At 35.6% G+C, this 25,279-nt stretch overlaps 1 protein-coding gene across 8 annotated transcripts in view; it reads left to right on the top strand.

The window, feature by feature from the left end:
- LOC139121579 (uncharacterized) overlaps positions 1-25,279 on the top strand; it is a 64,471-nt gene that overhangs the window by 23,823 nt on the left and 15,369 nt on the right. For 3 of the 8 annotated variants that reach the window (XM_070686608.1, XM_070686610.1, XM_070686603.1), the window contains exons 24-37: positions 3,845-3,985; positions 6,070-6,150; positions 6,451-6,591; positions 7,551-7,628; positions 8,494-8,634; positions 9,324-9,401; positions 9,661-9,801; positions 10,911-10,988; positions 11,206-11,346; positions 11,867-11,944; positions 15,304-15,444; positions 16,736-16,948; positions 21,872-22,084; positions 24,403-24,567. In XM_070686608.1, the coding sequence (XP_070542709.1) occupies positions 3,845-3,985; positions 6,070-6,150; positions 6,451-6,591; positions 7,551-7,628; positions 8,494-8,634; positions 9,324-9,401; positions 9,661-9,801; positions 10,911-10,988; positions 11,206-11,346; positions 11,867-11,944; positions 15,304-15,444; positions 16,736-16,948; positions 21,872-22,084; positions 24,403-24,567 (1,830 nt within the window). The remainder of the gene's footprint in view (positions 1-3,844; positions 3,986-6,069; positions 6,151-6,450; positions 6,592-7,550; positions 7,629-8,493; positions 8,635-9,323; positions 9,402-9,660; positions 9,802-10,910; positions 10,989-11,205; positions 11,347-11,866; positions 11,945-15,303; positions 15,445-16,735; positions 16,949-21,871; positions 22,085-24,402; positions 24,568-25,279) is intronic. The other 5 variants (XM_070686609.1, XM_070686606.1, XM_070686605.1 and 2 more) reach the window with 4 other exon arrangements.

Raw genomic sequence — 25,279 nt, 5'->3', positions numbered from 1 at the left:
TAATTAAATTGACACTGAAAAGTTGGACAGATACCCGATACTTCTGAAAAAAAGATCGCGAAACGATCATGAGTTCATTCTACCGTAAAACTTTGAAAGACGTAAATTTTTTGCGACATTTTTGCGTACAGCATAGGAGTTCTGTGTGACTGTCGTAAAATGGTACCTCTTGAAACAATTGGCAGCCCTCGGCCCTCTTCGCCTTCGAGTGTACACACCGCGCATCATGTATCACGACGTGGCTGTTATGATAAATTCGTTTTGTTTTGTGAAATGTAAACTTGTGATCACTTCGATATATCGCGGTAACAATCGGCCAAGTTAACTTTGGTTGAAGACCAACGAGCATTCAGGATGTTTCAGCGGGCCGCAAACGTAAACAAATGAAACATAACTTGACTGTGGACTGCTGGTAGCACGATTCGGTGTAAGATCTAGTTCTGTACGCGTACTCGGCGTAGTTCAATCTATGGAGGTAAAAAAATACCTCCATGTTCAAAACCAAACATGTTTGATGACAGCACTGTTGTCTTGGTAGGTTTTTGTCTTAATGCCAATATATCTAATTTTTTATAACTTCATCTATTTGTCCATGAATACAACAGAGGCCACATTTCTGCATATTTATTGTTCAAAAAATGTTGAAAGTTAGCCAATATGCTATGAACATTTGGATGGGAGAACACTGCTTATCCCGTTCCATCTTATCAAAATACATAACCCATACACAGTACTACAGATTTCCAATAATACATCATGATTTGTACCAACGTGGATTCCCCTGTGAAGTCTACCATGTCTCCCACGTGTAGACAAATTCTTGGACTAGTTGTAAAAATTCTGAGTACTTTTAAAGACATAAAGGAATAAGAAAATTTTGCTTGATTGAGAGAGGAGATAGCATTTTTGTAAATTTTCCACTGATTGTGTCCTCAGCCAAACAGAATAAAGTGATGGAAAGTAGGGAGACTGGTTGCACCTGTTTTATGAAACAAAAGGATATTGATTTTTTTCCAAATAGAAAAGGCGAAAGAAATTTACATGCTAACTTTATGACTCGTTCAGTTGGTCATAACTTGCCTTCCAAAAACTGTGATGTTTGTAGTACCTGCAGAATGTGACTTTTATGGTTATTTAACAGTTTCTTTGAAATTTATACTACAATATTTCAATGTACTTTTAATAAATATAATTAATTATCTTGAGTCTGCATATTATTGCTTTTATGCAGAATTGAAAAAGTTATAAGAAAATTAACGTCATTGGTACAATCAAACGGGATCGTGGGTAATTTATTGTACTGTGCCGTATTTTCTCCCTTCTCTATTATATAACAATAAGAAAGACAGCTAGTGCATATTGTTTTCATAATAAATTTTATTCATGCACTCTCCATACTGTTTTCAGGGGACCTGTTCAGTCACTCTTCTAATTTAAGCAGTGCCATAATCAAATCACAAGAGATGACACAATTTTTTTTTTACTCGCCTGACTATTTTCAGGGGAGCTACTAAGTCACTCGCCTACCACTCGCCTGAATAGCTTCAGGAGAGTGAATTTTAGCTCTCCTGCCATTTTCAAAAAATAAGCCCTGCGTGGCATTTGATTTCAAACTGTCTTATAAAAAAAAATGCAAAAGATGCAGCTAATGTGGCGTTAACAACATTTTGTACATTCAGAATATTCGTCCTAACCTTTGACCTTCCTGTTATTGTTTTCATTCACAGCAGAAACCAGGGTTTTCACCGTGATTTTGATATAATAATAATTTAATAATTTTTATTGTCATATATACGCTATTGCACATACAATGAAATACATTTTGGTTTTCCGACATCAAAAGGACTGACAGTGAGATCAGAAAACAGGGAATAAAAGAACAATACACAAAATAAAACAAACAGAATAAAAGAACATGTTAAAATAACGGCGCCGACTTCAGATGTACAATGTGTAGGAACTATGAGAGACGAGATGTGTGAGCTCTCACAGTACTCGATTTACATTCATTTAACATGCGAACTGCTGTAGGGTAAAAACTGTTTACGGACCGATTAGAACTTGACTTGATGGAACGGTAACATTTGCCAGAATGCATAAGTTGAAACAAATTGTGTGCAGGGTGGTACTGATCATTGACAATGGAGACAGACTTTTTGAGAATACGATGGTTTCAATCGGGTTTGAACTCACAACGTACGGTACCTAATCACCTAGCGGAGAAAGCCACAGACAAAACCGCTCGGCCAAATCCCCTATCTCAAACAGATTGGTTCAATAACTGAGTTAAAGTTGTTACAATTCTGACTGCGCCCTCTCTACTCGCTGTAGAGTTTGTGAAGCATTCAGCTGGCACACACACACACTATCATACATCGCACACAAACTTTATCGAAGCAAAGCAATGAATACATCGCTTAACTGGGCCTTGTAAAGAGTGTCTAACGATGGAAGATTACAACCAATAATTTTGCTAGCGGTACTGACGATCCAGTTGAGTCGTTTCCGGTCATTCATTGTGATATTACCATACCAGACAGTGATTGCAAATGTCAAGACATTCTCAATCACTCCTGGACAGGAGTGATTGGAGGGCGCAGTCAGAATTGTAACAACTTTAGCTCGTTTATTGAACCAATCTGTTTGAGATTGGGATTTGGCCGACCGGTTTTGTCTGTGGCTGATGAAAGATTGAAATGAATTGAAGGTTATAATAACAACTTAGAACTGAATGTCAAGACACTCTCAATCACTCCTGGACAGAACCTAATCAACAAGTTCTGACAAACACGAAAACTCTTCAACCTCCTCAGAAAGAACAAGCGTTGCTGACTTTTCTTGACTATGAAATCAGTATTGGTTTCTCATTTCAAGTCATCAGATAAGTAGACACCAAGAAATTTGAAAAAAAGTTAACTATTTCCACTTCGGTACCATTTATAGCAAGATGCGTAATTTCTTTTGTTTTCTTGACATTCAGTTCTAAGTTGTTATTATAATCTTCAATTCATTTCAATCTTTCATCAACTACTGTGGTTCCATCTGAATCCAACAAGTTTACTTCAAATTTCTCTTTTAATGCATGCATTCTGTTATGACAAGTTCTGAGTTAATTGCTTGACACAATACCATGTGTATTCGGGGTCCACAAAATCAGAGTAAAGCAAGGCCCGAGGTCCTGCAGGTTCGCTCGGTAGCCCTGCATAGAATCCGTACATCACTAGTTGCAATGCTTGTGGTAGTACAGAATTATTGATTGGACAACCAGATAAGAAAACAGTGGCAAAGGAACTGGTTTGAAGCAAAAAAATCATGAAATCATCGATGACACAGCATTGTATGTGCTCTATTGCCACCTTATTTCATTTTCCAAATGGTTCTTTGAGTTCTCTTAATCAGCTCACATAGCACATGTACACATCAACATCAATTTCTATAATGATATGTAGAAATTGTGTTTCTGATGTTAGAGTTGTTGTGTCGTTACTCTTTCCCTGCGTGACCATCATCTGACTACCAAGTGCAATCATTATACAGTTCTCGGTCAATGTTTTCAGGTTCTTCTTGATTTCTGATGCATTTGAACATTTAATTCAACATTTAATCGGGTTTGATGGATATGGATATGTAATAGAGAGAAGAAGTAGTGCTACCAGTACTCCTACAGCTATTACTGTTACCACAACCACCACTACTATTATTATTATTACAATAAATGCAGAGTGTAACTGTAAGCTTGATTTTTATGAACTACTATTCTGATACAAAAGCAATGTGAAGTGAGTTTGCTGATTACTGTTGAAAATGATGTTACTCATACAGCTGTCGATCTTTCCTTTTTCAGGCAACACAAAAACACGAAAATGTATCCACCACAGTAGAATCCCTTGAGCAGAGCCTATCAGATGCCAAAGAAACCATCAGAGAGACAAGAGAAGAATGTCAAAATCTGAAATCTCAAAATGCAGGGTTGCAGACAGAAATAGTGAGTATTGGACATGACTGAGTATTGCAGCAATTTAGTATTAGGAATTTAGTATCGGGCACCACCAGTTCAATATGACTTATCAGATGTGAACAAACTTTTAGACTTACTAGGAGCTATAGATAAGGAACAGACAGTGATATTTTGGGAATGGGCAAACATTTTTCTGTCTTCTGATCAATAGCGTTTATTTTCTATCCAAAAGGTTCCAGATTATCAAGTGAGACATGCTTTGGGTTGTTTTAATTTTTCAGGCAGAATGCCCTTGACAAAGTGTCTTTGATTGTGCTTATGCTTCAGAATCATCAACAGCATTTCATAATCTTGGTGAAAACCCTGGTTTCCCCTGTAAATGAAAACATTTTAAAGGAGGGTGACGTTGAAACTGCACTCACAGGTTGTGTGGGACCCATATGACCATTGTAAGCACTGTATCCAAGGTACTCATATGCGATTAATGAATGCTAAAATAGCTTTGTCATATTGTACATCATAAACTTTAAATGCTACTACTATTTTGACATAATGCTGCACCCAGATATTGTGCTTAAAATTGTAAATAAAGTCACAGAGGTGCAGTTCCGATGACCCCCTCCCTTTAGTATGATCAAGTACGCTCAGCAATCATCTTTCATTGTGACCTACATGGATTTCTATTTTGTGAGCCATTAAATTTGTGAGAGTAAAACCTTGACTAAGAACTGCTTAAGTTTCTGATGATGAGTTTTCAACATATCAGTATCAGTTGTCACCCAAGTTAAGTTGTTTGTGAAACAGCTTTTACATTGATAAAATGTGTGCGCATTGTTTTGCAGTCAATGTTTAAACCCCCACTGGCGTAATTACATGCCTCATACATTGAATGTTGCGCGCTCCATAGCATTCAGTGGTAACTTGTCGATGACGTCGCTGGCCACACACTCATCACTTGACTGAAAGTGAACTGGCAACTTGACAACTTTTGAATGTAAAAGTCTTGAAATTTTATGAATCGCACAGGAAATCCAGCTTTTGGAAAATTTTGCATAAAAAAAATTGATAAATCGCATAACAGTAGTTTAAATATATCAATGAGCCTTTTGATTATGAAAATCGTTCCATTTTTGACGGTTTTTCGTCTAAAATGGAAATAAAGCATTTGATTATGATTTGCCAATAAATCTAAATATTTTGAGTGAAAACTGTGTAAGAAAGGCATGTAATAAAAACATTATAGCCCAAACAAGGGACTATGTACCCTCGGGGCAGGAAACTATTTGCCCTCCTTACATCGGGCAAATGGTCACCTACCCTTGGGCACATAGTCCTATGTTTGGGCTATAATATACAGTATCTTTTATCATTATTTTTATGATTTCACTTTCAAGCTAAAATAAGTTTGTGAGAATGTACTAATTTAGGTGTCTGTATACACTTATTATTAACTTTTCTTGGACTGTATATGCAATTTTGAGCAAGATAAAGATTACGCTGTAAATGTTTGCCCAAACATTAAATCACAGCCCAATGCAGAAAAGCAAAAACCTTGATACTGTGCATATTTGCACTGAAATCTTCACACAAACTGCACAGAGTAGTCCAATGTAATGCATAGGGGTGAATGTTTTCAACTGTGACATTGTATGTTTTGTTTCCTTTGTAATATTACCAATTTTTGAAATTGGCAGGAAATCAAAATTACTGTTAAAATTTGAATTTACTAGTCAAATGTTTCACAAAGGAAAGGTTTCCTAATGCAGTAAAAGCCCATATCCCTTCAGAGGGTAGAATTCAGAGAAAACCAGGAAAGAATAGGAAGATATTTGAGGTCAGCAATAGTTTCTTTTGTTCTAATTAGTTCAACTAGCCTCCAGAGGGCACCCTCTGAATGCTTGAATTCAAGCACTTTCATTCAACAGCTGCAAAAACTACCTTAGGCAGGCTGATTAACTTAGTACTGATCTCTGTATTTTCAAGTCTTTGCAGGACTTTTGTGAAATAACTGATATTGTGAGAAATGTTGTGGCTACACTTATGCCCTTTACTGCTGACAATTCTGATGCAGCAGATGATAATTAACTATCTGACTGTTATTCTTGAATCAGGAAACATTGTCCAGTGCCAAAGTTGAAGAAATAAATCAGCTAGACCAAGAAGTGGAAAATCACAAGCGTCTATACAATGAGGTATATGTGTTGAATATTCTTCAAATCAGACCAATACTAGCCAAATGTAATGAAACCACCGATAGGATGATGTGCAATGTAAATCAATTGTAAAGCTATGAACACTGATTGAGCATACACGAGATGCAATAACTTTTGTTATTTCTTGCATGTGTTAATGTTTTACCTGATATGGTGTTAATTTGAAAATCAAATTATCAAACTTTGTTACCATATCAACATTTTTGAATACACCTTCAAGTCAGTTGTCGTTCAGTAAACTTACGCATGTCTCACCTTTGACCCCATGACCGATACCAGATTTCTGAAAAATACTCAAGTCTTCTGAAGAATTTTGAATCGATCAAACTGGATCTCAGTGGTGCTGAAATGGTTGCCATGGAATCGAACAAGAAAGTTTCACAACTGGAGTCAGAAAATGAAAAATTGAGCGGAGACATTGTAAGTAAAATATAAACAAAAATTTGCCCTTTATGGTAGTACATGCTTCAAAACTAAGAGAAACAAACTTTTTCTGAAACTTTCCTCAAGGAACCATTTTGTCAAGTTTTGGCCAGGGATATGTCTATGGTGAACAAACGCCCTATAGTGCCTTATACTTATAAGCTCAATCCCTCTTACTGTATGAAAATGGTAACCCCCTCCCCCTCCAACCCCGCCCAATTTCCCACATGGTTTAGGCCAGGGATATGGTTATGGTAATGGACGGTGAGTCATAATGCTCAGGGGTTAATATCCCAGTACCATACTGTTGGTGACAATAAATATCCTGGAGATTCCCTGAAGATGATAATATCAATCACCAATTTCTTCACAAATTACATCCACCGCCAAGAACAATAGAATTGTGCATGTGCTAAAAAAGCCATGTGGAATACCCATGCTGCAACATTAACTGTTTCCTTGCACCTCAAACGCAATGCATATTTTTCAACGTGATCATTTCTAGACAGTTTCAAGGGATCCATTTGAAAATTGCCAGCAAATGTCGTGTGCTCGAGTTCCATTGACTTTTAGAAATGTGTCCAAAATGGCCTCCCATTCTTGTGCTACATTCAGCAGAAAAATCGTTGACATTGCAGGAAATTGTCTCTACTTGGACTCCAGTCAAGAGTGAAAGATGCATTATTATAAGGTTATCATGAAATTACTGCAAAGAATGCAATCGGACATCAGCGCTGCCAATTTGTGTTGAACGCTATGCCATGCTAATGTCCTCATGCATCTGTGCGGTATTTTTCAAAACAACCTCACATTATATCTAAAGCGCTATCAAAACCACCCAATATACAGAGAAATAATTTGTAATTAGATGAGTGACAAACTTAATTCACTCGATGCATTTGCTAGTAAATATATGATGCTATTGACTAACTTAAAGTTTGTATTTATACATGAAGTCAAGACTAAAATACCTTGAAGATGAAGCAACAAGACTCGCACAAGAATTGGATATTTACAAAGGACAGTCCAGTAAGGTATGTCGGTCACTGGGGAGAGGCTCAGTTAAAACTTACAAACACAGAAATTCTCTACTTAGCACATATAATTCTGTAGATAACTCAAAAGGATTCATAGTATCATCGTAGTAGGCCTGCTCTGGAAAACAAAAATGCTGCACTTTGACCACAGTATTCTGTAGAAAACGGACACTGAAGAAAACATGCTATTGTGGTACAACCAACACATTTGAATAGACCCATGCCAAGGAATACACATATATCTATATACATTGCTGCATGTGCATGGTTTTGTTTGAACCCTGTTCTATTCGAGTTCCGGGTTTCGCCCATTGTCGTCATGTACATCTACATGTCTGTATCATTGGCGTATTCATTACTATTTGAATGTAAAGTCAATCCAGTGTCTTGTTGTTGCCTAAAAGGCCAAAGACACAGATCATTTAATTTGCATTCAGATCACAATTTGGTTTACTGTGATATGATAGAATGTTTTGGGTAGGTGCTACACAGATCTCTGAATTGCGAGTACAAAGTAAGGATCTCAGTACTTGTAAAACTCAGTAAACCTGTCAGGCATATCACTTCCCCATCTGGTGAGTCAGTATTAAAAAAAATATTGAGCCAAAACATGTACATATTTTTACCTACGGTACTGTGCATGGTATGTGAAGGTATGTTTCCAAATGTTTAAGTCTTTGTTAAAGTGTAATATGTGGGACTCACTTGTTTTAACTAACATTACCTGAAAAGTCCAGATTTTTCATTTCAGAAACAACATTCACACAAGAATGAGTAAAACTAGTGAAAATAGAACTTATCCTTTGATCCATACCATTACTTTTTGTATTCATTCATTCATTATTAATTGTATCCATTGAAGCTTGCTGAAGAAAATGATGAGCTGATAAAAAGAATCCAGTCACTTGAAAATTTACATACAGATGTGAACTTGGTCACCAAGGAGACCGATGTGCAGTTGTCTCAATTGAATTCTGAGAATGAGGATCTTAAACTGAAAATTGTAAGTAATAACCAGTTGCCCTTACAGTTGTATGTGAACTTGAAATCATTGTTCAAGTCAAATAAGTGCATGAAGTCAGTAAGTAATGATAAGTGTCCATTTCACACATTTTGTTGACGGAATTTATTGTGAAGTCCAGACCATTAAAGCAATGTGTGTGACAGAGGCATGTGTGTACAAAAATCTTTGGATGCAAACTAAATGGGTTTCCCAGAGTGCCATCCTCCAGCCCTAATGACTCCCTAGGTTACTAGTAATTAATGCAAAACTCTGTCTGTCTCCACTGGTCTTCACTGTAGTTTGCTTACAGAGAACAAGGTACCACAAACTCTCAAAAATCGAATTTATAAGGGACTTTGATTTTGAGAGAATTTTTCATTGTTATTAAACTTCATTTGTCCCCTAATTTACTTTGAACAGTGGGGCAGTGGTTGTCTTTTACATTCCAATGTATGTTACTCTAAATTTGTGCCACTGTCATACGGTACACTACATTTTGAGGAAAAAGAAGAGTTTTCACCAACTGTCATACCAATTTGACTGATTATAACTAAGGTGTGAAGAGTTTTATATATTTGTTGGCACAAGAGTTCTTTTTTCCTCCAATATCTGATAAAATATTGTTCAATGTTTTGCTTTGGAGTACACAATGTACTTGAATGAGTTGAACTTTGATGTATTTTTCACAGGCCCATCTTGAAGGCAAGGCAGCTGAAGTAAGAAACCTTGAACAAGAGCTAGAATATCAAAGACAGGTATCATCTGAGGTATTTACATCATCTGATATTTATTATGTTTCCTTTCATTATGTCAACAATCAATTATTTGAAGAAATGTTAAAGTGAAATAACAGTTGCTTGTGATTTTTCACAGTCCACAAGATTCATCTTTCAAATGATAAATATAGCATATTAAGTGAAATTTTTTTTCTGGCAAACTATTGGCAATACCGTGGTGTACTCTGCTGTGATTGGTTGTCAAAGACACGTGAATTACTTGAAATGGAACTTTCTGTCCATTTGATAGGCTTCTGTTGAGAGTGAAAAGCTGAACAAGACTGTTGAAATGTTGAAAGAGAAGTTGAAAGATGCTGAAGTTACTGCAAGTGATGCAGAGATGCTCATAACTGATCTGAAGGCACAAAATGAATCTTTGAAGGAGAAAAGTGTGAGTATACCAGTACTGCGAAGATCCTAAACAAAACATACTTTTCTTTGTGGTCCACTTTGTAATTTATGTACATATTAAACATTTCTGTTTATACAAAATATATATTTACTTTTAATTATAATTAAACTGGCGTACTCTAAACATGAACCCCAAAAATAAAAAAAATACACTGATTTCGTATATATATTGCAAATTCACTAGTTAGCACATTTAGAACATTGCAACTGTGATGTGAGGGAGATGTTCATTCTTCAAAGTCATGGTGCTTTGTGCTGTAGTGCATACGCTCCAATGAACTTTCAACAGTTTGTCAGGATGTGAGTTTACCCAGCGTTTACATGAAAGTGATATAGGTCAAGGGTTTGTGAGAGTGACGAACTTTTTTATCTTCTTTATCATGCTAGGAGACCGAGAAACCTTTTATCATAATACATGTGCATCTGTATCCTATGGAGTTGTTATCATAAAGTACATTTTTTGATCAGTGGATGCCAAATCTAATGACAGTGAGGGATACTCCAATAACTTTTGGTGTCATTGGACGCTACTTGACCTTTGACCTATAGCTGTTTCATGTAAACACTGGGTAAACCTGATATGATCAGATGACTTTTTATTACAATATATGTTGTCATGTTAAGCCATACAGAAAGATCACTAAAACAAAAGTGAATTATAAAGAATAATTCTGTTGTACTGCACTTTCAACATGTGAGTTGAATTTCATTTCTGTAAAGCTCAACTGGTGTGCCAGACACATACCTGTGATCATGTGATCAAAAGTATATACAGGGACAGATGGAAACACCATAGTTTCAACTTTTCTTCTGAATTTTAATTTCTAAATACCTTTAATAACGTTATTTACAAAATACTGGGAATTATTTTCTCCATAGTACAGTAGCATTTGATATTAATAGTTCCAGTTTTTATAAATGGCCAATTTAGTTTGGTTGACTGTCAGTAAAGCATTTAGAATTTGTATTTACAGTCAGCCTAGTTCAATTGTCTTCCAATATCTAGTAGCTTGCCAATGTCACACTATCATATTATCCTAGACTAATGCCTTGGATGTTAAAGGATAGGGTTATAATGCTTTTTCACAGGCCCATCTTGAAGGCAAGGCAGCTGAAGTAAGAAACCTTGAACAAGAGCTAGAATATCAAAGACAGGTATCATCTGAGGTATTTACATCATCTGATATTTATTATGTTTCCTTTCATTATGTCAACAATCAATTATTTGAAGAAATGTTAGATTCATCTTTCAAATGATAAATATAGCATATTAAGTGAAATTTTTTTCTGGCAAACTATTGGCAATACCGTGGTGTACTCTGCTGTGATTGGTTGTCAAAGACACGTGAATTACTTGAAATGGAACTTTCTGTCCATTTGATAGGCTTCTGTTGAGAGTGAAAAGCTGAACAAGACTGTTGAAATGTTGAAAGAGAAGTTGAAAGATGCTGAAGTGACTGCCAGTGATGCAGAGATGCTCATAACTGATCTGAAGGCACAAAATGAATCATTGAAGGAGAAAAGTGTGAGTCTACTGTGAAGATCCTAAACAAAACATAGTTTTCTCTTTGGTCCAGTTTGTTATCATTCATGTATTGAATATTTCTGCTGATCCAAAAACGAAATGTTATTGAATTGGTATATTCTAACATGAAGCATGAGAAAGAGCACCTCAAAATGCCACATCAAGTCCCTAAACATGTACACATATTGCGAACTCTCCAGTTCACACTTTTAGAACTGTATAACTTTGACCTTAATAATTTTTTTATTTTTCAAAGGCACAATGCTTTGTGCTGTAGTGCATAGGTTGCAATGAACTTTCAGAAATTTGTTAGGACTTGAGTCTGCGAGGGTAGCGAACAGTTTTTGAACGAATTTTCACCACACCAAGTGCTGAGTCTGGATGCAACCTTTGGTAGGAGGGATGAGGACTCGACCAATATACTAGCACTGACATGCAAGTTTCCATTTCACATTCTCACTGGACAAGGTCACTTGTATCTCCTACTCACCTCATTTATGGTGACCAATTTTTAATGCAGGTGTTTTATGAAAACAAACTCTGTGAAGTGCAGCACCTTGAATGCCAAGTTGAACACTACAAATCATTGTGTATGCAAGTAAGTTATTCATTGTATGCATAGTCTTGATCAAGACAGCCAGCTGGCTGTTTCTATTAGGGCAACATTTTTTTATTTCTGTGTTTCTCATCTCCTGACCGACCGTAAATTTCAGCTCCGACATTAAAATAAAAAAAAGTTTTTTATTTGCGCTGCCTCTGAGGCAATCATCCTAGCAACAGCACCACCATCATCAAATTGTGAGATTGCAGCGACTCAGACTGAAAGGACAGAGAGCACAGAACACTGAACTGAAAGACAGGCAATTGCAGTGACTGACTGGAAAGAACATTAAACTGAAACAAGTACACGTTTTTCTGTACTTAAAAATTGTAGAGACTCCACGGACAGAACATTGAACTCAAACAAATACAGATTTTATTTTTGTTTACTTGTTTTTTTTTAATTTCGACCGCCCGCCCTGCCTGAGTATTCCTCTGGAGATGAGAAACAAAAAAAGTAAAAGGGTCACCCATTTATAATGAATATCTAGGATGTCACATCTGAATTCATCACATAGAGTCCTCAGTAACCCTAAACGAGCCCATCAACGTGATGGCACAGGCTCCCATACAACCTCTGACTTCATTAGACAGTGTTTGATCTAGAGTGCGCCATTGCGCATTTTGCGCAAAAAATCAGCTATGGCGCTATTTTCACAGGCCATTGCGCCATTTCGGGCGCAATATTCAAGACCGGCGCCTGGTAGTTTGTTTCTGCCAGGCCACTATGTTTTACGCCCATGCTCTACGACAACACGAGGATTTACCGTAACGTGGTATATATTCAATCACGACTTTTTGCGACAATGACGTAAGTTGGGATGACGTCTTTGACGGGACGTGTGCAGAAGGCCATGCATAGCTATGCCAGCGGTACGATGCCAGCGGTACGGTGGTTACTATGCCGTGGCTATATCTGTAAAGCTGTCGCCCGACGATGAAGGAGGTACAACGATGGAAGTGTCAGAAAATGACACGCAGACCGATGCTGCCGGTTCGCAACACAACCGCACCCCGCAGGTGAATACAATTTTGGGAATTTTACCCCGGGATTTTACCGTTGACTTCGATATGTAAGGCTACCATATGTAGTACGTTTGCTTTTGCGGTATAACTATTTTAAATGATGGAGTGGCCGGGACTGGTATTCAGTGCATGGTTTCGTGGACGCTAATTTCTGACATTTCTTGGGGTGATCAAAATATCCGAGTGACAGGGAATTGTTATGTTTGTAAACTGGCTGCACGTTTCCGAGGACAAGTCACTTGTTTATTTATTCGTTTGGTAGTGATTCGCATACCACTTACCAGCGTGGTAGCCACGTGGGGTTTCCAGTCGTACAAAAACGGTTTAGATATTTCATATTTCTGTCATCAAACAAATAGAGAAGAGAAGAGTGTTTTTGTCTGAGTTTAATTTTTCTCTAGTATACGTAAATCTAGTATTTTACAGGTTTGATAATTTATTTTTTTCAACTTATTTAAGTGAACCCCCAAATTTTATTTTAGTCCTTTACTCTAAACTTGAATTTTGAAGAAATATAAGATAAAGGACACACTCTCAAATCTAAGTTTATTATTTCTCTGGATACCAAAATCTAGTATTTAACATTTTTAATAGTTTTTTTTTAAATTTATTTACCCCCTCTTTTTAAATTATTTTTCTTTACTATTTACGTGAAATTGATTCAGAAATGGTACATGTTAGGGTGAAATTTTTATTAAAATCAGATTTAGCATTTCAGTGTTTACAGCTCAATAAAAAAATCATATTTTCTTCTCAGGTGAAGTGGCTGTCACAATGGCACTGGCTGTACTATGGACATGATGAATGGTAGCTGATGGTACATGTCTGCAATGAAACATACGCATAATCATCAGTATTGAGTTGAGAAAATGGTCAAAATTTGAAAAAAAAATGAATAAAAGGGTGTTATTAAATGTTGACTCACCTGTACGTCTGTCTTTTTGAAGAGATCCTTCTTGCGGTGAACTGCCAGTCACTGCAGTAACTTCATATTATTTGATTAAAGGGACAGTAGCTGTCACTTTTAATAGGCTGCTTTCAGTGTTTTATTCGGAGTATCAAAATGTTTTTCTTAAAAAATCAAGTTTGTCGACAAAGTCTGTATATCCACTCTATTTCTAGCTGTGGTATTGTTGACAATTGAATCACATTAAATTGTGAACAATAAGGGTTTACTTTACAACTAAAACGTGAATAACTAAACGTAGTTGAAAACTGAATGCTAGTGAAATAACTTCAAGCTCAATAGAAAACTTGGATGACACACAGAAAGAAAAATATCAACAGTTGCAGCTACTGCACCTTTTTGTCAATTCCTTTAGCACAGTGGAATCTGTCTTTGCAAATGTTGCCTGGCAACCCAATCTGTCCATTATAAGCCTTTTAAAAACAATTAATTGCAATTTGAATTTGATTAATAATTCTGGGGGACCACTTTTTATCCGCTGGTTGGGATCAACAAGGGCCCTCTTTAAAAATTGCAAGGGGCCCAGCATGGCCCCCTTTTTTGCCAATGGCCCCCTTTTTTCAAGGAAGTGGGCCCACGATGGCCCCTATTTTTGAAGTCCTAGATCAAACACTGAGTAGACTTCAGTTAATTACTCAAGATTTCATGATGCAACTTATATTTCTTTTAACCTTTCAACCAAGATGATTTTGCCCAAAACCCACTGTCATCAATGGCGATTGTGTTTGTTAGTTGCGTAGCCACCTAACAAAGATAGGTGGCTAGGTGAAATTATTAGGCGTAATGTGTACAGTTTTAAGTGTAGGCTTGAAAAGTCATCAAATGTATTACTTGGTGCGATCTGTTCATCAGATAGAGTGACAGATAGTATATTCTTTAAGCATTGGAGAAAGCAATAGTATCTTCTGTAATTTTTTTCCGGTGTGTATTTTTCTCAAATTGTAAACTTTTGTGTAAAAAGCGTATATCTCAGAGACTGAGTGGATTTTTGAGGTTTTTCCTTTTATATTTCCCTTTTATGGCCATTTCAGTCTTAAATAAAAAAAAAAAAAAAATAATATATATATATAAAAAAAAAAAAAAAAAAAAAAAAAATATATATATATATATATATATATATATATATATATATATATATATATATATATATATATATATATATATATATATGTATATATATATATTTCATTCCCAAGTGGCTTCCCTAAGAATATTGGAACTTAGATACACATACCAATATTGTGCTAGCAATAAACATAGTGTTTCTTTTTCTTTTTCTTGCATGAAAACCTACCCATAGTGGAAAGCAAACAAAGAAATTTATTCAAGGCACATAATCATGTTGTCTTTCTTAATACCAACAGATTTCAACTAGACATGATACTCTATTGGATGAAGTGAAAGAGCTTAAAAAGCGAGTTGATGAGTCGGAAATGATGTGTAAGGAAGAATCAGAAAAAGTTATTGAACTGAAAAGACAGCATGAGGCTCACTCTAATCAACTGGTCAGTATGCATTCTCATTGTTGATGGTTATAGTCTATTTGTAAACAATTATATTTGGTTTAGAGTTTCCGTTCCATTTTTATATATATATATATATATATATATATATTATATATATATATATATTTATATATATATATATATATATATATATATATATATATATATATATATATATATATATATATATATTTATATATACACACACACACACACACACACACACAGAGTAAACCCTTGCTCTAATGACCATGCCTGGTGGTCATTAGGGTGATATATATATATATATATATATATATATATATATATATATATATATATATATATATATATATATATATATATATATATATATATATATATATATATATATATATCCCTCACCCTAATGACCACCAGTAGAGCGACTTATCGGTTATAACGTACATACAATGTGTCACCAGAGAAGGCTAGTCTCGATTCGAATTCCCTCATTGAACAAACACCTCAGTTTAACGATCGTCTTCTCTGTCCCCAAGCATGGTCATTAGAGCAAGGGTTTACTCTGTGTGTGTGTGTGTGTGTGTGTGTGTATATATATATATATATATATATATATATATATATATAATCTCACCCACTATGGAATTTACATGACCTTTATTGCATTGCTAGACACTTGTTGCAAAACTTGAATAGTGAAAGTCTCTGTTTCCTTTAAAACAATTTGTTTCAAGTTATTCTTGCCATTATCTGTCTCGGACAAGCTTCATCCAACTTAGGTCAGAAATCGCCTGCAGGAAATACACAATATGATATATTTGGAGTTTGCATATTAAAGTTGATAATATTTAAAATGTTGCACAGTTAGTGAAAAACCACCTTTCCTGTCCTTTCTGAGGAATTAAAGGGTAGTGATAAGTACCTTTAATTTCACGAAAAACGAAAGGAAGTTCGTTTACATAATTATTTGCATTGTCAGCAAATTAGTTGCTATGTTGTCAGAATTTCATGTGGCAAACACTGACTTGAAGGGGATGGCGTTTTTGTTAAGGTTTGGGAATGTTCAGTTAATGATTTGGAACCCCTGAAATATTACCGCTGTCTTTTAATCTGATTGTATCATTTGATAAACCAAGGGAAACCCCCTGTATCTGGATAAACCTGGTAACATAATACAATCTTTAAAGACACAGGTGTAACAGAGATAACAGTTGTCACTTTCAAACTTGGCACACTTGAGATCTGTCAAATACAGTTGGTCATAAGTTTTGAAGGGCAAGAATTATTACTTCCATTCTGTACATTGTAGGAATCTTATATTGCATCGCTGGAAGGGGACCTGGCCAAGTTGCAAGAGGAAAGCGGTGGACTGCAAATGGAACTGACAAAACAACAAGAAATAAGTGAACACTATGAACTAGAAAGCCAAAGATCGACAGCTGAGATGTCAAAAATGACTGATGAATTGCAAAGTTTTTCTACAAAAAATCAAGAGCTACAAAAAAAATTGTTGGAAATACAGGTGAATTATTAAAACTTTCTTTATTAACCGTTCACTTCAGTGACATGTAAGGCAGAATGCACCTCAGTAACAGATATTCGGGCTCTCAAATTTTTACAATTATTTCTGTTCTACACTCTTTAGGGCTCATTTCAAAGCCTTTTGAGTAAGAGAGATTTTCACAGTGTTAGATTCGGAAAATCGCAAATTTTATCTTTCCCCATAGAGTTAACACAAGGGTGGCTGCCATTTTGAATTTCAAATATCCGTAAATATTAGGTAGTTTGGGAAGAGAATGGTGGAAAGTTTCCCTGAGGGAAGTGTGAGCAAAAGTTAATCCTTCGTCTTTCATGGTGCATACTACCTTAAGGTAGCGGTAAAGGCTATTTTTGCACCAATTCTTTTCTCAGAGTTAATGTCAAGTTTCAAGTGTTAGAATCAAGATATTTAGTTCAAATTTTCAGGATAACTCCCTCAGTTAATATTTTCTCCAAAGTATATAAAAATGGTATATTTGCAGCCATGATTCTGAAATATGACACCAGTAAATATTAAAATTTAATTTTTCATATTTTTTTTATATATTTGAATTTAATAATAATTGGATAGTATTAATATTACCAATTTAGTTATAAATATGTTGACACTATTTATTGTAAGATTTGTACGGCAGGATTTGTAAATAAAATTTGTTTTTATGATTTTTCAAAAGTACTTCAAATACAGGAAAATTGTGCCATACAAATCTTATCTGTAACCTTGTTAATAGGCTGTAAAAATTCCATGTCCATATCTCATTTCAAAGTTGGATTAAATTGGTATACAATTTATGTAGGAAAACTGTTATTCTGTCAAAAATGTTGAAAAGAAACCATATTTGCACCCCTCTTTTGAAGTCATAGAGCAGTTTTTTTTTGGTTAATCTCACTTTTGACACCTCTTTGACACTCAAAAAATCTAGAAATGCATTTACAATAGCAGTCACTCACTCTGAATGCCAGCACTGCCTTGTCAAACTTTCCTGAAAAACAGCAAATAATGACTTTCCCTTTTCAAACATTTTATTAAAAGCTAGGGGACCTCTACCATAGTTAATACACTAAGGACTCCCCAACTTCTTCTTATTTGGTCAGTTTTTCAGAAGTTTTAACAGGCTATAACTCTGCAATGCCTTTGTGCCCAAATGTCTAGTTTTTTTTATTCCACAGAGAATGTTGACTACTTTTATATTTTAATAGTTTTGTTGAAATTTATAACTGACGCTCTAGCCTTTCCAACCACCTTAAGGTGGCGGTAAAGGCTAGAGCGTCAGTTATAAACTTCAATAAAACTATTAAAATATAAAAGTAGTCAACATTCTCTGTGGAATAAAAAACTAGACATTTGGGGTCATAGGCATTGCAGAGTTATAGCCCGTTGAAACTTCTGAAAAACTGACCAAATAAGAGGAAGTTGGGGAGTCCTTAGTGTATTAACTATGGTAGAGGGGGTCCCCTAGCTTTTAAAAAAATGTTTGAAAAGGGAATCTCATTTTTTACTGTTTTTCAGGAAAGTTTGACAAGGCAGTGCTTGCATTCAGAATGCGTGACTGCTATTATAAATGCATTTTTAGATTCTTTGAGTGTCAAAGAGGTGTCAAAAGTGAGATTAACCAAAAAGACTGCTCTATGACTTCAAAAGAGGGGTGCAAATATGGCTTGTTTTCAACATTTTTATATATAATCCCATGGTATTTTTCTCTGTTTGACGTCATCGTATACGAGTGTTTTTCGCGGAGCCGTACAACTTCGAGCCGAAGGCGAGAAGTTGTGCGGCTCCGCGAAAAACACGAGTATACGATGACGTCAAACAGAGAAAAATACCATGGGATTATATATTTATCACATGAACAGTCTTCTTATTTTTCTTTTGACGTAGATGGATCAAAATTATCATAACAAATTGCATGAATTTCGTCGCGATTTGTGTTTTACTTACGCGGATTACTTTCATTTAAAGAGTAAAGCAGCCCGTCGCCCAGGAGATACTTTCATTCATAAATCCCATCAAGCTGAAATTTGCTACATGAAATGGTATCTCCACCAACCAGACATACGGATTCGGTCACGTGAACCTGTCAATCATTGTCTCGCGCTGTACCGATGCCAAGGCAAGTCAGCCATCGGTACGGTGGACATAACTTTCATCGTGCTAGCGACGGATAGCCATAGTATTCAGAGTTATTCAGAATATTTACAAATAGATTTATGAAGTAAATGCAACGACACGATCAAAATAGTAATTCTCATTCTCAGAGATTCCGTGGCTTTTCAAAATATCACACAAGTTTACGACTGTGGCGAGCGCGAAAGATTCCGTTCGATGACACACAGAGTGTACCTCATTGCATGTTTACGCCCACAACGCTGCCGTCACCGGTCTCTGCCATGTCAACTCGTTCGTTAATCCCGATCTCGGTCGTCAATGTTTTCTTTGATTTTTGCAGTGACAAATATCTCACCCGTAGATACATCCTAATTTTACTTGACGGAAACTCTGTTTTGAGTGTTGTCTGAGTCAACTTTCGAAGTACATCGGATTCCACAGCGCTGCAACGCATATACAGCTCAACAGTCAGTTGATGTCTTCGCTAGTTACGCCGCGCTGCAGGTTTGATTCCGAGCAAGAATTTACGGAATTTTTTGTATGATGAAGGAAATTTATCGTTTTTAGTCGAATGACTTTATGCTTGTGCCTGTATGTCGCTTTCCCGAAGATTATACTGTACTCATTTATTCAGTTGAACTTCCGTTGAGGTGACGATTTCAGGTTTATCGCCAACCGGGATCGCCAGGTACGACGTCCACATTAAGCCTTACTCAACTGGATCGGCGGTATCCCCATTTGATTCTCGGGAACAGCTATAGTTTTAGCGACTCGAAATTTCGCTGGACATGCCTTCTATGTTTCCATGTGTGGATTTATCGGGTCACCTTTTTTGAAAAAGTGTCATGAGAGCACGGCATCGATCACGACAAATCGGTCTATGTTCACGTCGCGACCCGCATGTATGAACCGAACGGTACCATGCAAGAAAAAAGTTCCGGTTGATGACGTACAACAGGGGTAATTCGGATTTCTTATCCGTCCTGTTCTACGTCACACAGGTGGAATTCGGTCCAGTTCATGTGATAATTGACAGAATAACAGTTTTCCTTCATAATTTTATGCCGATTTAATCCAACCTTTGAAATGAGATATGGACATGGAATTTTTACAGCCTATTAACAAGGTTACAGATAAGATTTGTACGGCACAATTTTCCTGTATTTGAAGTACTTTTTGAAAAATCACATTTTGAAATTTGAAAGAATTTTTAATAATTTTTTGATATGTAAACCCATGTTAAATCATAAAAACAAATTTTATTTACAAATCCTGCCGTACAAATCTTAAAGTTAATAGTGTCAACATATTTATAACTAATTTGGTAATATTAATACTATCCAATTATTATTAAATTCAAATATGTAAAAAAAATATGAAAAATTAAATTTTAATATTGACTGGTGTGATATTTCAAAATCATGGCTACAAATATAAAATTTTTATATTTTTTGGAGAAAGTATTAACTAAGGGAGTTATCCTGAAAATTTGAACTAAATATCTTGATTCTAACACTTGAAACATGACATTAACTCTGAGAGAAGAATTGGTGCAAAAATAGCCTTTACTGCTACCTTAACTACAATGTCACCTACTTGACAAAAGAATTATTGAATAAGTCATCCTTACAGAAATGCGATGGCCACTAGAAAAAGTGACGATTATTGAAGTAATGTCTGAGTTAAATGTCAAGCATTTTAATGGCAGTTTTGATAACTTGTTCTGCATTTTCATATGGGTTTTCATAATTTAGGTTATTGACTACACTGTCACCTTCTTGACAAAAGAGTCATTGAATAAGTCACCAGGAAAAGTGTTAATTAATAAAGTGATATCTGAGTTATATGTCAAAACGTTTTAATGGCAGTTTTATAACTTGTTCTGCATATTCATGTGGGTGTTCAAGGTTATTGAAAGCGGACTTTTAGACTTTCTAGATCGCGACATTTTTTAATTAATACAGGTGTGATATGTGTTCCTTGAAACTTTGAAAAAGGAAATGTACATTAAACATGCACTGAACCACCAGATGTATGTTTGAGATTAGTGTGGCATTGCACTTAACAGACACACTTATTTTCACAGCAATATTTGTCATCCATGATGGCCCAAAAAACACTGCATGCTATATATTTTCAAAAAGCAGAGAAACTGTTTTGTATGGTAGCTATAGTTTGCTCAAAGGAGGAAGGAGGGTACATATTTGGGGGTAGAAAACCCTCAATTTTGGTAATGATTCAAAGTAAGTTGAAAACATGATACTGTTTTATGAAATTTAACATCTCATTTGAAACTAGAGTCCTGTAGAATAAAAAACACTTTTCTTCTGCATTATCTATTTTCATTCAAAAAATGATTAAAATCATGATAAGCAAAATTAAAATGACTCTGAGAACTTTATTGCCAAACAAAATTGTCATTTTGTTATATTGTATTTTAGAGAATGAAATGTGAAAATTTCAGAAAATTTGACCTGGCCAGAGTCATATTCTTTTGAAATGTTGAAAATTGGGAGAAAACAGGAGCCAGGAAGTTGGATGTTTTTCATCCAAATCATGTTTCCTTGTTAAGCTAAAAGGTGAACCAAAACAATATTTTAATCTTGGGTGAACAAAATTACTGAAAATTTATTTAATCTTTGCAAAACAACTGGTTTTGAGGAAAATACACTACGTTATAGGGCAGTGCCCCTTAAGCTTTGTTTATTTAAGGCATGGTTAGTAATGTGTGTCTACAAAATGAAAAGCTACGTAAATTGGCAAAGTACTTTAATTATATCTGATATTTTTACTTTTTAGGAAAGCCAAATGATATCATGTGCTGAAGAAACCGGGAAATTAGAGGCGAAAATAAGTGAAGTGCAAATGAAGCTGAACAAAGAACATGAAATGAGTGAATATTTTGAATCTGAAAACAAAAGGCTTGCGATTGTAATGTCAGAAAAGGATGACGAATTGGAAGATTTTTCACAAAAGAACCGAGAACTGGAAGACAAAGTATCAGAAACACAGGTATGAATTCCTCCATTGGCAAAGTAAAAATGATCGTAAACCTTTTTCCTTTACTGTGCAATTATTTACCAATACATTTTGAGCAAGTCTCACAATAATTCTGGATGCTTGAAATGGATATTTCATAATCCTCAATTACAGGGCAAGTAGCTGTAACTTTTGATGTTATTTCACCACGTTTGTTTTTTAATGTCAACAACAGTTTCTTGTTCTACTCCCCAAAACATGTTAAGATTGAGTCGAGAACAGTGTCAGCTTGTCAAATTAGCCTGTAAGTATGTAGACTGCATCGTTATCCATCAGAGGGTGAATTCTGGTTCGGACAAAATTTCAAATAGAAATAATCACTGTGTATTTTACACACAAAGATGCTGTGTTGACAAGCTTTTACATAGTGGGTATTTCAACATGCTTTGGGGAGTAGAACAAGAACTTGCAGTTGACATACAAAACAAAAATAGTGAAAAAATCATGAAAGGTTGCAGCTTGTGGCCCTATGTTAGAACATAGTTTAGACATGTCATACAATAAGTACAAACACTTATAATGGATAACTAATTCAAATGATGGTTATAAAACCGACATTCCATCCAATGAATATAGACAACTGGACATATCATTCTTGAAAACTCATACTGGAAATCAACATAAATGCTATGCAAATTATGGATGGAAATCTCATGAAATGAGTGTTGACATTTAAACAAACCTCAATCAACCAATGTGAATTATTCAAAAATCCATTCACCAAATGTGGGCATTTACAATAGATATCTCATCAAATGAATATTGAAACTGAATATAGATATTTTAATTAACTTATTCACAATTAGAATAGACTACATTGTGTCTGCCTAGTGTTAAACCTACTTTGCAGTGTTGTATCTTTTTAGTCCCCACGGACACCGTCCGGGGGACTTATAGGTTTGGTCATGTCCGTGCGTGTGTGCGTGCGTGCGTGCGTGCGTCCGTCCGTCCGTTCACGCAGATATCTCAGAGATGCCTGAAGCAATTTCATTCAAACTTGGTACAAGGATTACTTCATATGTCATACAGATGCACGTCGATTTGTTTTGTGATACGATCCAATATGGCTGCCAGGCGGCCATTTTATTACGATTTTTTCATGTACAGAGCCATAATTCAGGCATGTTTCAACTGATTTTATTCAAAGTTGGTACAAGGACATTGACCAATGTCATAGATATGCACGTCAATTCTTTTTGTGATACGATCCAATATGGCCGCCATGCGGCCATTTTGTTACGATTTTTTCATGTACAGAGCCATAACTCAAACATATCTGAACCGATTTTATTCAAAATTGGTGCAAGGACATTGACATATGTTGTACATATGCATGTCAATTTGTTTTGTGATACGATCCAATATGGCCGCCAGGCGGCCATTTTATTACGATTTTTTCATGTACAGAGCCATTACTCAGGCATGTTTCTACAGATTTTATTCAAAGTTGGTACAAGGACATTGACCAATGTCATAGCTATGCACATCAATCTGTTTTGTGATATGATCCAATATGGCCGCCGTGCGGCTATTTTGTTACGATTTTTTCATGTACAGAGCCATAACTCAGGCATATCTCAACCAATTTTATTCAAACTTGGTACAAGGACATCGACCAATGTCATACATATGCACATTGACTTGTTTTGTGATACAATCCAATATGGCCGCCGTGTGGCCATTTTATTACGTTTTTTCATGTCCAGAACCATAACTCAGACATGTATCAAGCAAATTTATTCAAAGTTGGTACAAGGAGATTGACCAATGTCATACATATGCATGTAAATTTGTTTTGTGATACGATCCAATATGGCTGCTGTGCAGCCATTTTGTTATGATTTTTTCATTTACAAAGCCATAACTCAGGCATATTTCAACCGATTTTAATCAAAGTTGGTACAAGGACATTGACCTGTGTCATACATATGCACATTGATTTGTTTTGTGATTCGATCCAATATGGCCACCATGTGGCCATTTTATTACAATTTTTTCATGTCCTGAACTACAACTCAGACATGTATCAAGCGAATTTATTCAAAAGTATTTTTATCACAGACCTAATGAAGAGGACTCTATCCTCTCTGAGGACCTGTAATCAAAGCACCCATTAACAAGTGGGGACTGTGTCATTAACGATGACTTTTTCAACAAAAAAGAAAAATCTAATACATTAAATTGCTTATTAAATTGGCATCATGAAATTTAAGTTAGTTACTTTTTATACCAGTAGTTCTAATATAGATCTTTTTTGTATATAATATTCTTCAATTTTTTGATAAACACAGAATGAATACACCACCAAGTGCATGCAAAATGAAGAACTAGGTCAAACACTGTCTATTACGAAGCAAAGATTGAATGAAATGGAAAACATGGAAAAGCAGTTGCTGTCAGAAAAGGCCGATCTAGTGCGACATATTGAAGAATTGAAAGAGAAAGAAAATGTCCAGGTCAGTTTTTATACCAATAGTGATACTCTGTGCCCCCAGTGACTGATACATTGTGTCACAGCATGGATGTCCTAGAAGGCCCTGTCCTAGAAGGCCCTGATGAACACCTTGTGTGTCACCATTGTCTGTGGGGCTGGTTGAAGTATTTATGGTTATTTGCACCTCATGTGCTATTTGACATTTGACACACACTGCCTTCACAGTGTGAAATACTTGAAATAATCCTAACTCCACAAAATATCAATGGTTCTACTCGTGAATAAAAAGGAAGCGATGTGTTCTTACAGACTCGGTATCCCAAAGAGATCACGCGATTGCAGTACAAACAAACCAGTGTGTACAAGCGCATATGGAAATGCACAAATTTCTATGCATGTTCCTACACATGGGTTTGTTTCTGCCTATGGTCCATTTCAATTCTTGGTTTAAGGTAGTATGCACCTTGAAAGTGAAAGATTTAAACTTTTGCTCAAACTTTCCTTAAGGAAATCTTTCAACCATTCTCTTTCAAAATCAAGAATAAAAATCAGGGGTCACCGTGAAAATGTTGGTACTAGAGAAACAAATAACGCAAGATTTACAGATATTTAAAATTCAAAATGGCCGCCATCCGTGTGTTAACTCTATGGAGAAAAACAAAATTTTCAAATTTTGAAAAACTAGGCCAGTGAAAAGTTTTCTTACACCACGAGCTTTAGAATGAACTGCACAA

The sequence above is a fragment of the Ptychodera flava genome, chromosome 21 (genome assembly GCF_041260155.1).
Source record: "Ptychodera flava strain L36383 chromosome 21, AS_Pfla_20210202, whole genome shotgun sequence".
NCBI lineage: Eukaryota > Metazoa > Hemichordata > Enteropneusta > Ptychoderidae > Ptychodera > Ptychodera flava.
This window is presented reverse-complemented; position numbering and strand designations above follow the sequence as displayed.